This window comes from Mesocricetus auratus, unplaced genomic scaffold, assembly GCF_017639785.1.
Source record: "Mesocricetus auratus isolate SY011 unplaced genomic scaffold, BCM_Maur_2.0 Super-Scaffold_100014, whole genome shotgun sequence".
NCBI lineage: Eukaryota > Metazoa > Chordata > Mammalia > Rodentia > Cricetidae > Mesocricetus > Mesocricetus auratus.
In genome coordinates this window covers 61,439,819-61,452,695 of record NW_024429197.1, presented here as the reverse complement: position 1 = coordinate 61,452,695, position 12,877 = coordinate 61,439,819, and the positions used below count along the sequence as shown (strand labels likewise).

Below are 12,877 nucleotides of genomic sequence, written 5' to 3'. Positions count from 1 at the left end.
ACACACACACACACACACACACTTTTAAGTAATAACAAAAATGGAGAAGAATTTTGGCTTAGAAGTTTTTTAAGCAACTGAAGCACATATTCACAAGAAGGAGGAGACGCAGCTGCCTGAGAAGTCATTATTTGAAATGGGTCAGGCACATAGTAGCTGAATGAGGAAAATTAAGGGAACTAAAACCCAAAAAGGAAAAGCATTAGGAAATTATAAACATCCATAATCACACACCAAGAGGCTATCACAAATAAAACACTCACAAGATCTTAGACATTGCTGTATCCTTCACACCCTCAACACAGGGAATAATGAGAGAGAACGGGAAGTTAAACTCGGTGTTCCTTTTTTAAAACAAAACCCCTATGCGCTCAATCAAGTGCTCTGAAGTATGCACACATGCCAGATTTGTGACACAATCTTAACCTTACTAGGTGTCTGCAGCTCTGCTGAGAGCAATTAATTCACAAAGCCACATAAATGCCACAGTAGAGCCAAGGACCAGCCAAACAGCTGGGGTGCTTTCCTTGTCTCAGACAGCTGGTTGTCGCTAATGCAGCCACTTCCAATAAAGGGAGGAAGGAACAAGGACAGTCAGCATTTCTGGATGAACACACCTCTGTCGATTCAGAGAAAGAAGAAAGCAGATCCCCTGCACAGCTTTCTCATCTTGCCTCCCCTGAAAAGCCAACACACTCCACCCGCAGGCTGCAGTGAGCAAAGGGACCTAGCCAAACAACTGGAAGCAGCTTTCTTGTTTTCTGTTTAACATTTTAAGAAGAATTGACCCTTCCTCTAATCTACTCAATTTAAATGTACAGTCCAAGAATATTCTATTGACTCAGCATCCTGTACAAAGTTTGGAATATTTTCATTAGTGGAAGCAACTACCTTTAGAGGATGTTTAAAGGCTTTTGGATACTGTAAGAGAGAAAACATTCATAATCTAAAGTCAAAAGATTTTTCAATGAAAAATGAATGTTCCATATGGAAATAGCCACTGCCTTCCATAAAAGGGACAGTTGGATAGCAGGAATGGTACCCATACCACTCCTAACTTCAGTCTCACTAGCTTCAGGAAATGCAAAAAGATTCATTACACCAATTTCTGACTCTTCATTTAAATGTCTTGTTACAAATACTTCTGAGCACATTAATGGCCACTTATTCTTTTCCTCAGCATGTCCAAGCCCACCTTCTTTCTGAGCCACTGGCCATGGTTGACTGTGTTTGTTTACAGTAAATATCTCCAGTACCTCCCTCTGAGCAGTCCAAGAAAATGGGCTACTGTGAACAACAGGACAGATGGAACATCTCCTGACATCCATTCCAAAAATCCATGTGACTTTTGCATTGACATTTCTATAGATGAGCTTCTTCACAAAGGCTTCCTAAAGCAGACAAGTTTCATGTTTCTTCTTCTGATCTTCAGTTTAATTCCTGAGACAGATTTATAAGGACCTGCTATGTCTAGGACTTCACAGAGAAGCACACTAGCAAATTTAACACACAGCAAGAAGGTCTGGTTTCTCTGTCACCCGAAGTGTATATTCTCCAGATCGAATGAAGAATTTCAGCACAGTAAGTGCTTGGTAAAGATGGTTGTTGAAGATGACACAAGCATCACTTAAACACATACTCCACACCATCAACTGCCCTGTGTTTTACTTCATTCAACTCAACCTCACAAAATTCAAGTACTAGAAATGCTATTATTCTTTCACATGCAGCATCTGTTATTTTCACCATCCACATTCTAAAAACGACAAGACTAAGACAAGGAGTATCATTGAGTGACGTGACAGTCAGAAATCAAAATCAAACTCTAGTGACATTCCAGCACAGGTGTCAGTTCATCCACTGATACAAAAAGGAATTATTTTTTAATTTCCATACAACACAGAACTGTTACAATGTTACAAAACAGGGATTTTATTTTAAATTCCGTAGGATATAGAACAAACCATTCACCAATACAAGAAAGGCCCTTTTTTTTAAGTTCCATAGGACATAGAACATTTACCTAGAAAACAGGAAGCCTGGTGCTTTCATCCAAGAGAAAAATACTGTTTGTGTAGTGGCTTCAGAAAGAAAACAAGGGATCACTATTTAAGATGAAGATCCAGCAAAAAGCAACAGAGAATACATCCTCTGAGGACTTCAATTACAAAGGTTTATGTTTCTGTCATATGCCTGGTAAAGACTGTGACCCGGTTATAGTAGCCACAATATAAGATTGATATTGGTATAACCAAAAGATGTCAAGAGCTGGTTCTTGGTCTATACATGATACAAAAAAGAAAACAAGAAAGGAAGAAAGACTAGTGAATATCAAACATAAGTTATATTTAAGACAAACGAAAAGAGATTTGCACTGGAATTAAAATAATAAATTCTCAATATATCTCTAATTTGCATATGTGTCAGCTGGCTCTAAGGAGTAAACCTGTTGGTCCAGCATTAGCAAGAATTATTCAAAATACTTCAGGAAAAGTCACATTTGACTCTTGAACCACAGTTCTTTCATGTAAACACACTTAAAAAATATCCAGCAGAATCACCTGAAGCACTCAGGACATAAAGAAAAAAATACAGTACACACACACACACACATACACACACACACGCACAAACACACACAAAAATCTAGCCTTTTAAAGAAATTGTTTGGGCCAGTAGAGCACTTTAAATTGGCAATGACAAACACTATAATTTTCTAAGGGGATATTATCACAATTTCTCAACTTACATTTGAACTAAGACTCTAAGAGTTCTTCTACTCTATGTAATACCACATGTAAAACTTAGCTATGGCCTTCTCCACAACCAGTTATAATACAGAATACAGCTCCTTGGAGATAATCATCTTAAAGAGAATAAACTGGAGGCAGGAAGTTAGCACTGCTAACTACCGTGACTTCTTCTAATTCCACATCCACAATCATCCTTTTCTACAAAAGGGAAAAAAAGGTTTTCAGCTTTCTCAAGCATCTCTGATAAGTCACTCTTAAATTCTGAATCGTAACTCAGTACCTTGGATCAACACAATACAGGGAAAGGGAAAAGAGTATATGATTATGTCCTAATGAAAAATAAGGAAACAAAGTCACAACCTGGATATTGAAAGCTTCAAAAGATTATCTTTACATGACTATGAAACCAGTTATTCTGTGAGTATTATATGGCTTTGAATTTTTAAAGTATTTTTAAAAAAGCAGAATGGTATAATATTATGAGATATAATCTAGGATTTTTGTTTCTATTGTTAACAAGCCAGAGTCATCTGGGAGCCTCCATTGAGAAAATGCTTCCATCACACTGGCCTGCAGGGAAGTCTGTGAGCCATTTTCTTGATTGATGATTGATGTAAGAATGGCCAGCCTACAACCCACAGAATGGGAAAAAATATTCACTAACCCCACATCTGACAGAGGGTTGATCTCCAAAATTTGCAAAGAACTCAAGAAGCAAGTCTCCAAATCATCAAAGGACCAATTAAAGTGGGCTGCAGAACTAAATAGAGAATTTTCAATAGAGGAGTCTAAAATGCCTGAGAGGCACTTGAGAAAGTGCTCAACGTCCTTAGCCATCCGGGAAATGCAAATCAAGACAGCTCTTAGATACCATCTCACTCCTGTCAGAATGGCTAAAATCAAAAACACCAATGACAATTTATGCTGGAGAGGATGTGATAAAAGGGGAACACTCCTCCATTGCTGGTAGGAGTGCCAACTTGTTCAGCCACTTTGAAAATCAGTGTGGAGATTCCTCAGAAAAATGGGAATAAACCTACCACAAGACCCAGCAACTCCACTCTTAGGCATATATCCAAAAGATGCCCATTCATACAACAAGGATGTCTGTTCCACTATGTTCATAGCAGCATTATTTGTAATAGCCAGAACTTGGAAGCAACCTAGATGTCCCTCAACCGATGAGTGGATAGAGAAAATGTGGTACATTTACACAATGGAGTACTATTCAGCAGAAAAAAACAATGGAATCCTGAGAGATTTGCAGGCAAATGGATGACACTAGAAGAAACCATCCTGAATGAGGTTAACCCAGTCACAAAAAGAGAAACATGGCATGTATTCTCTCATATATGGATTTTAGACATAGATCTGGGGAGTGCCAGCCTACAATCCCATGGCCAGAGAGTCAGGGAAACAGAACCTTCATTCAGTGGCTGATGGAGGCAGAGGCAGACTCCCATGGCTAAGCACTGAGCTGAACTCAAGAAAGCCAGAGAGGGTGGACTGATGACCAAAGGGATTAAGACTGGGCTGGTTTAACCCCCAGAAACAGCTGACCTGACAAGGGTTAACTCTTGAATCCCAGGCTGATGGCTGGGAATCCAGCATGGGGCTGATCAAGACCCCCTGAATCTGCGTGTCAGTGAGGAGGCCTAGGCAATCTATGGGGCCTTTGGTAGTTGACCAGGATTTATTCCTGGCATACAAATGGACATTGGGTGCCCATCCCACAATGAGAGATGCACTCTCACCCTGGACTCTTGGGGGAGGTTCTAGGCCCTGTCCTGGATGAAATGATAGACTATGGACACCCCCATGGAAGAACTCACCCTCCCTGGGGAAAGGAGGGGGTATTGGGTGTGTGGGGGGAGGGGGTGGGAGGAGAGGAGGGAAAGGGAGAGGGACGTGAGATTGACATGTGAAGAAACCTTGTTTCTAATTTGAATTTAAATTTAAACATAAAATTTTTAATATTAAAAAAAAAAGAATGGCCAGCTTAATGTGGGTGGTGCCACTCCTAGGAAGGTGGCCCCAGGATTATTAAAAAAGCAATTTGCATAAGTCATGGAAAGCAAGCTTATACTCAGCATTCCTGCATGGTCTCTGCACCAGCTCCTGCCTCTGGGTTCTTGTCATGATTTCCCTGAGTAATGGACTGAAACTTGCGAGATGAGATGAACCCTTTCTTTCCCAAGTTACTTGAGTCAGTAGACTATCCCAGCAATAGAAGGTAAACTAAGACAGTCATATAGGATCTGTGATGAAGACCAGGAATGAGAAATACAAAGAAGGGTAGGCAGGAGTGAGAAATGACCATCTGTGACATAGAAAAACATAATCTCAGCAATACTTGTTCCCAAATTCTTGACATATGTCTGCCACTTTCCACCACAACATTAAGCAAAACCATAGCTTCTCCAAAGAAGAGGATTTTTACTGACTGCAAGGATGACTTCTCAGATATAAAATACATATCTAGTAAGTTCCAGAAAAACATAGAGCTGTGATCTGACATTTAAGTAGGCTCCTAGGGTCTTGATATGCTTTTTGTCAAAAATGAGCAATGGCAAAATAGCTGACTTCTGTACTGTGGCCAAAACAGAATTCACAAAGCTGTGTCTTCAATTGCTTTCTAATAGAGTAAGTTCAGATTTTAAAATAAGTTTTGACATTAAAGCCTTTAAATAACAATACCTTATATTTGGATCTTTCTCCAATTAATTATTTCCTGGCATGATATTAGAAATTCCTTGGCTTCGCCTTAAACCAATACTCCCAAGTGCTAATTAACTGACCGTATATATTATTAACCACAGAATGCCATGCTTAGAACATGCATGTTCCATATGCATTCAATTATAACATTATTTTTTCCTCCCTGAAAGGTTCCTTTAGCAAATAGATCCCTATTTAAATGAAGCACTTGGCTGCTAGTGAGAGAAGTCTTGTCAAGATGCAATTAACAAGAAAGGACCAAGATGACATAGGATATTTGTCTTTGAGATATCCTTAATATGAATCAAATTTAATCTCCGTGGGACAGCCAGTGGAGGGAAAAGTTAATGACCGCAGATGTTATATGTGTTAGCTATACAAGGAGACTCCCCTAGAGAATGACCAAATCACATATGAACTACACCGCTCCTGAGTAAATGGCATGCCAGTGAGTAAGATCCAGGAATGGGCACTATTGTCTCTCAAAAGCCATAGGATAGATGAAGAAAGAAACAGATGTAAACAATGTAGAACTAATGATTGCTAGTTACCAAGGATATATGATCATCTCATTAGTTGGCAAGCACAATCCCAGTTTCATAAATCGAGTCCAGAAACCCAAATTTTAGTGTCTGCATTCCACAGAATTCTTTCCCCACTTCCAGATCCTCCACCTAGCCACAATGTTGTCAGTTCTGCTTGATTTGTTTGAATATTGTACTCCACGACAGCTGTCGGAAACAGTACATCAGAACAGCTGCTGTGACAGCTACAAGGGGCTTGCAAGTTTAATTGGGCTCAATGTGACATTGTGCATTTTTCTAAACATAGAAATATCGATACAACTAAAGAAATTTCTACTGAATCTCGACAATGTTTACTTATTGACACTATCAACTGGTCAGCCCCAGTGATAAAGTGATAAGTGATAAAGTGATAAAGATGGTCTCATATTATCTTTGCCAACAGGCTGGTAAGAAATATGCAAAAGCATACAGAAATGGAAATAAACAGTAGAAATAGTCAGATTCATGAGCAAAGAGGCATTAAAAAGCAGAGGAGGTAGTGGGAAGGTCACATCAATAAGCGTTTCCTAAGGCTGGCAGGGAGCCAAGGAGGATCCCACAGTGTCTCAGGATATACGTCCAAAGGAAATAAATTCAGAGGCCTGAGCCCGGTGCCAACTGCAACCAAAACCACTCATTAGGGCCACAGCTCCCTAGAGAAGGGCAGGATGGCTTACTCTCAGCACAGGCGCAGAGGAGGAAGGCGAGGAGCAGCCACAGCGACCTGGCCACGGGCACCATCCTGCAGCTTGTCAATGGCATGCACCGGTAGCTTGGAGACTCAGTTTAGGGAGCCGCAGCGATGGTTCTGCTCACAAACTTCAGCTGGAACCCTCTCAGAGCCTGTGAAGGGAGGAGACAAGAAAAGAAGAAAACACAAAGACATTTAGATTTCTCACTCTTTCCCCTATCACAACCTAGAGAGACATGCCCTATTGTAAAAACACAATAAACACTGGATCTGTCATGTCTTTGTATTGGGAAATAACTTGGTATGGAAAATGCAGGATTCTCTAGTGTTATCGTGGCCAGGCCACCTACAAGCAACGAACAAGAATTTCTTTCTCTGCTCCTATGCCATCTGTTGGGCACTATACTCTAAGGAGGCATTTAAGGAGACTTAAGGAATGCCTACTCGAAGTCTTTTCAACCACTAATGACAGAATAAAAGAAGGAGTGTATGAATGTTTTCCCTGCATGTATTTCTGTATACCATGTGCATGTCTGTTTATCACATGCTTGCCTGGTGCCCAAGGAGGCCTATGAGGGTGCCAGATTCCCTGGGACCATTTGGGTTGTGAGGTACCATTTGGGTGCTGGGAATTGATTCCTGATTCACAGGAAGAGCAGTCAGTGATTTTAACTGCTGACTATCTCCAGCCCCAGGAAAGCGGCACTTTAAAAGGAAGCCTTGATCATACATGTGGAATGTGTACTCCCTGAACTCCATGCAAAGTCTTGAACAAGGTAAGATGCTGGTGTGCTGAAGCGGAGATGACATGGTAAGACAGAAAACTAGATACTACCACAGTTTACACTTCTGAAGCTTCACAACTTTGCGTTTCTTTCTTTCTTTTTTTTTTTTTTTTTTTTTTTTTGAGACAGGGTTTCTCTGTATTGTTTCGGAGGCTATTGGTCCAGCCCGGCCTCGAACTCACAGAGATCCGCCTGCCTCTGCCTCCCGAGTGCTGGGATTAAAGGTGTGTACCACCACCGCCGGGCACAACTTTGCGTTTCTAACTCATTCCTGGGTAATGCTGATACACCTCTGGTTCAGGACCATATTGTGTCCACACGAAAGAGGACACAAAGAGATCTTTGGATCAGTCTACCTTTACTCAGCTGGCACAAAAACAAGCTCTATTCTGTTTGGGAGCAGAAGAACGACATAGAACTAGGTTTTTGGGTAAATTCACTGATATCTGTTATCAGGGACAATAGAAAATGCCATTTAGTGCATAGCTAGAGTTCCAGGTCAGAAGGAGTATGAAAGTAAAAAGTGATGGTTGATCTGACAAGAAGGGTTAAAAGTACAATAATGATGACCAGAGTTGAGTACCCAGAACCTACAACGTAACCTTGACCTTTACACTTGTGTCACATGTGTACACTCATGTGCATGGGCATATACAAACACACACAAAAATACAGTCATATAGAAAATTACATGAAAGCCCCCCAAAACAAACAACCAAGTTGGTAGTCCTATCAGTGATACAGTGAAGGGAGGGGAGGGAAGCGATTAGAGACAGGCTCTAAGAAATAAGCTGGAGTGTGATTCCCAAAGTGATGTATAATTGTGCTTATAGAACCTCCAATAAATCAGCAGAGCCTCTCACAGAGAGCAGCCTCTTAATTAAGAAGGAAATGGAGAGGCTGTGCCATAGACTACAGCCTCCTCTGTCTCTGTGATGAGAACTCGAGACCACTAGGATTCAAAGGGAAACTGCACACCTTTTATTTCCTCATCTCTCAATGTCTGAAATACAGGACACTCTTGACAGGATATAGAAGAGATACCCCCAAGCAACCTCACACCCCAAAGCAACTGGATTTTAAAATAGAAATGCAGCTACTATATACACTTTGTCTTTTCTGACACTGAACTTGAAAATTAAAGCATCCTTCTTGTTTTAAAAGAAAATGAGTTTTCATTAATATGCAAGACAAATTTGGATGCAGGAAAGATACAGCGAAAAGGAGGAGGAGAATCATCTAATTATCCTTCTACTCTCTAGCCCCTTCTTTTGTTTGTTTGTTGGTTTTTAGACAGATTTGTGAGAGGCATGAAGAAGTAAGCTGAACACTGAAACACATCTTGAATCTGAAAGCTAGCCAGCTGTTCCAGAACAGCGATTGGTTATCAATCTCATCTGGAAAACAGCTTATCAAGCAGTTCACAGCTATCAGCTGTTAGAAATCTCAAGGCTCAATAGGAAAAGCACTACAGGAATCAGCTTTCCCAGTAACCTCCCCTCCCCCTTCCCTCCGCTTCTTTCTCACACCAGCGTTTCAGATGGCAGCAAAGTCCAGGAGACATCAGTCCTGTCGGATTCAATTTGTGTCTGTGCAAGCATATCAGAGCCAACTGCTACATAACGACTCTGAGCCATCATAGAGACGGAAACCCACAGAAGCTTGCTCAGGGAAGGGCGACTTGCCTTTTCCATGCACTCAGCTAAAGTGTGTGAAGACCCAATTTTTCCAAATAAGCCTGTAAAATGTTCCCTCTCACTTGGGTCAGTGACAGCATTTCATTCTCTGAAAATGAATGCTAACATGAAAGGACACATTTACACTTAAATAGGCTATGCCCTTGGACAACACATCAAGGGAGTGATCAGACGTGTGGGAAAAAAATACATATTCCAGTGATTCATTCCATAAACACTGCCAAAAGGAAATGCTGGGTCGTACTGGTACAAGGAAATTGATACTGCAATACAGAACTGGAAAATGAACTTTAAAGGAGATATTTAAACTAAAAAGAATGACAGTGAGTGAACATCGCTAGCATTTGCCTGTAGCCACTGTGAGATATGCTGAGTGCTCTACGGAGAAGAGGAGGAGGAGGCCTTAGCTGCATCGTGCTTTAGGGCACCAGAAGAGACCAACTCTGCGTTTCACCCCATGCATCACTTACCAAGAGAGAAATACAAATAAAACTCATATGGTTATGAGCTTGAAATACGATATTAAACTCGGCTGTTTCCTTCCAATACCACAAAGATCTTATGAAAGACTTACACTTCCCAGGACATTAATGTGAATGTATGCACATGTGTGGCAGGGAACAGGCAAGATAGGGCAGACAGGGCCGTGCATGAGAAGCACAGAAGCTGAACACAACTCTCTTCCTTAAACACGGGACACTTTCTACAATGATGCACTAGTATTATAACTAAAATGAACACTGATCTTTCTTCAGCTTTCCATAGTGCCAGCATGCATTTATGCAGATTGGGTAAAACAGAAGAAATAATAAAATATAGCTTTTAAAGAAAACCCTACAGTAGAAATGGCTGCTTTAAGTATCCACACTAGGAAGAAAGGAAGTGTTCAGTAACTCCTAGGACATATCCGAAAAATGGCTCAAGACAATGATGTGACATCAGCTAAATATAAGGAGGTATTGCTGGAAAAAAGGAAAGTAACTACAAAGAACCAGACTCCGCCATTTAAAAATCTCAGGCTTCATAACTCAAATAGTTTTAAATTATACCAATCACTCTACAGAGCAGTTAATAAACCACATGGCCTGAAGACGAAAACGTGTGTCCCAAGGAACATGTGTTAATGGCTCTGTGCCCAGTCCATGGTCCTAATGGGAATGAGTGCGAGAATGAGAGAGTAAGGCCTATGGGAGGTCTTCTGGTCAGAGGTATCATGGTTTGGCATGTTTATTGAGGGGCCAAAACCTCCTCTTCTGCTCCCTATGTCTCAGACATGAAGATGAAGTCCTTTGCCATGTGTTCCTACCTTGATAGGCTAAACCACTATATTCCCAAAGCACCAGAGCCAATCATTCTTGGTCTGACAACACTTAAAATCCACGAGCCAAAACAAGCCTTTCTATCCTTCAAGCTGATTTTATCTTGGGTATTTGTTACAATAATGGAAACCTGAAAACATAAGAATGAAATCACTGCAGTAAAAGCAAGGTAAGAACAGAAAAGAATTAACCATCAAGTATAAAAAACCTCCACAAGGCCTTTGAAGTCATTACTATCAGGACAAAACTAGGGATCACTGTTTACATCTACGCACTTGGCTCTGTCTTACAGCAAACCCATTATCGTAAGCCTACACAGCCGAAGCACTAATATCCTAATATTTAACGTGGACAGACATGCCTACAGAAATCCAGTCAGCTGAAAGAAGAGTCCTCACATACCGTGACAGCTCTCATCAACCTCCTTAACTAGGCCCCTATAAATCAACTGGAACCGGTTTCCAATTATTTAGGAAAAGGGGCTATTTGTACAAAGGGTATATGCTACCAGGAAGCTTCCATTTGTAAAAGAGAAGAATGCATAGCCATTCAGGCAGAAGACAGAAAGGGAGTATCTATAGCAAGGCTGACAGAGGCTTTCCTATGTCGTCAGCATACAGCCTGGACTTCAGGGTTTCCCTTCCCCGTACTGATGTTCTGAGAAGACAGTCCACTTCACTGTTTATCTTGATAAGTCACAAAAGCTCCCAGCACTGTCCAATAGAACTTCCTGCATCGTAGAAATTTTACTGCACTAGAATTACATACTATTTGGAGAATGGCAATTAGAGCAAGGTTTTATTTACATTTAATTAAATAGTCTCATGTGTATGTCGCTATCCTAGTGAACAGCACATTTAGTGAATAGTACAACTAAAGCGCAGAAAACTGTTTCAGTCTTTTCTGAAACAGTAAAGTACAATTTCTGAGTCCTTGTCATCCTTGGGAAACTACAGTCAGAGCAAAATTTACACTGGTGAGGGAATAAATTTAACATTTAGATCATTCATTTCCCACTTATGTCCTGTGTAAATGCACACACTCAGAAACACACACACACACACACACACACACAGAGTTTCATTTTCATCACAATATTTCTATTGTTGTTGAAAGAAAACATTGGGTGGAAGTTCTGCACTATGCAAAAGAATTAAAGAGCTTCCATAAGTGTGTGTGCGTGAGTGTGTGTGTGTGTGTGTGTGTGTGTAATCTCACAATCAGTGAAAGACAAAGTCAGATCACAAAGTTTGAAAGCATGAGGAGACCATAGGCAAGAACAGACCACTAACATAGTCAAGGAGTGTTTAGATCAGGCTTCCAAATCCACAGGATAACACGTATGAGATAGAAGAAACGCAAACAACTCAACAGTAAGAAAAACTAGTTCAACTTTTAGAAATTGATCTACAGTGGTGACCTGTCTGGGACATATGCCAGGGCAATAGTGGCACAAGAGACTGTTGGAGTAACTAGCCAATATCTGATTGGTCTCAACGCCCACTCTACAAGATGGAACTCATACTAAACACGATTAGAGTGAAGAACCTGAGACCAGATGCGCCAGGGACATAAGGTAAAACCAAATACTGTTCAAGAACAAAAGGGAAAATGTAGCAAATTACCCTTAATGACATGATATACTGATAAATCAGTACCTGGCTCAGCTATCATCACAGAAGGTTTATCCTACAGCAAATGGAAGATCCGGATGGGAGAGGAGGTGGGGAGGAACTAGGAAGAGTAGTAGGGGGGGAAACTATAATCAGGATTTAAAAGCTTCTCAATAAAAGAAAAAATGGTGTGATAGCTAATCTTGGTTGTCACCTTGACTGCATCTCAAATCAACTAAAACCCTAGCAGATGGGCAAATCTAGAGGGATTTTCTTGGAGTCATTTGAGGATTGGAGACATGCCCTCAATCTGGGCCACATCTTCTGGTGGCAGCCCATATAAGACATGGAAATGCGATTGATTTTGCCTGTTTGCCTTCACTCTCACTGGGAAGTTCATCTATCCTGATGCTGGGGCATTCCTTTACTGGCATTAGAATCTACTCCTTCTGGATTTCAACAAAGATTTAAGACAAGAAGATTACTATGAATATTCCTGTTTCCAGCTCCAGATTGGGACTACAGAGACATCCAGTTTCATAGATTGAATAATTCCTGGATTCTTGTCCTCTCTGGTGGGATGCAGTCATTGTTGAACTAACCAGAGCACAACTTGCAAAACCACCTTAGTAAGTATCTCTCTCTCCCGCTCGCTCCCTCCCTCCCTCCCTTGCTCCCTCCCTCCCTCCCTCTCTCCCTTTCTCCCCCATGTCTCTCTCTCTCTCTGACTGACAC

At 40.9% G+C, this 12,877-nt stretch overlaps 1 protein-coding gene across 50 annotated transcripts in view; it reads right to left on the bottom strand.

Annotated features, from left to right (window-relative positions):
* The window catches only part of Ptprd (protein tyrosine phosphatase receptor type D), a 2,190,171-nt gene that overhangs the window by 360,002 nt on the left and 1,817,292 nt on the right, over positions 1-12,877 (bottom strand). For all 50 annotated transcript variants that reach the window (XM_040757239.1, XM_040757256.1, XM_040757242.1 and 47 more), the window contains exon 11: positions 6,715-6,880. In XM_040757239.1, the coding sequence (XP_040613173.1) occupies positions 6,715-6,799 (85 nt within the window). In that variant the 5' untranslated portion in view covers positions 6,800-6,880. The remainder of the gene's footprint in view (positions 1-6,714; positions 6,881-12,877) is intronic.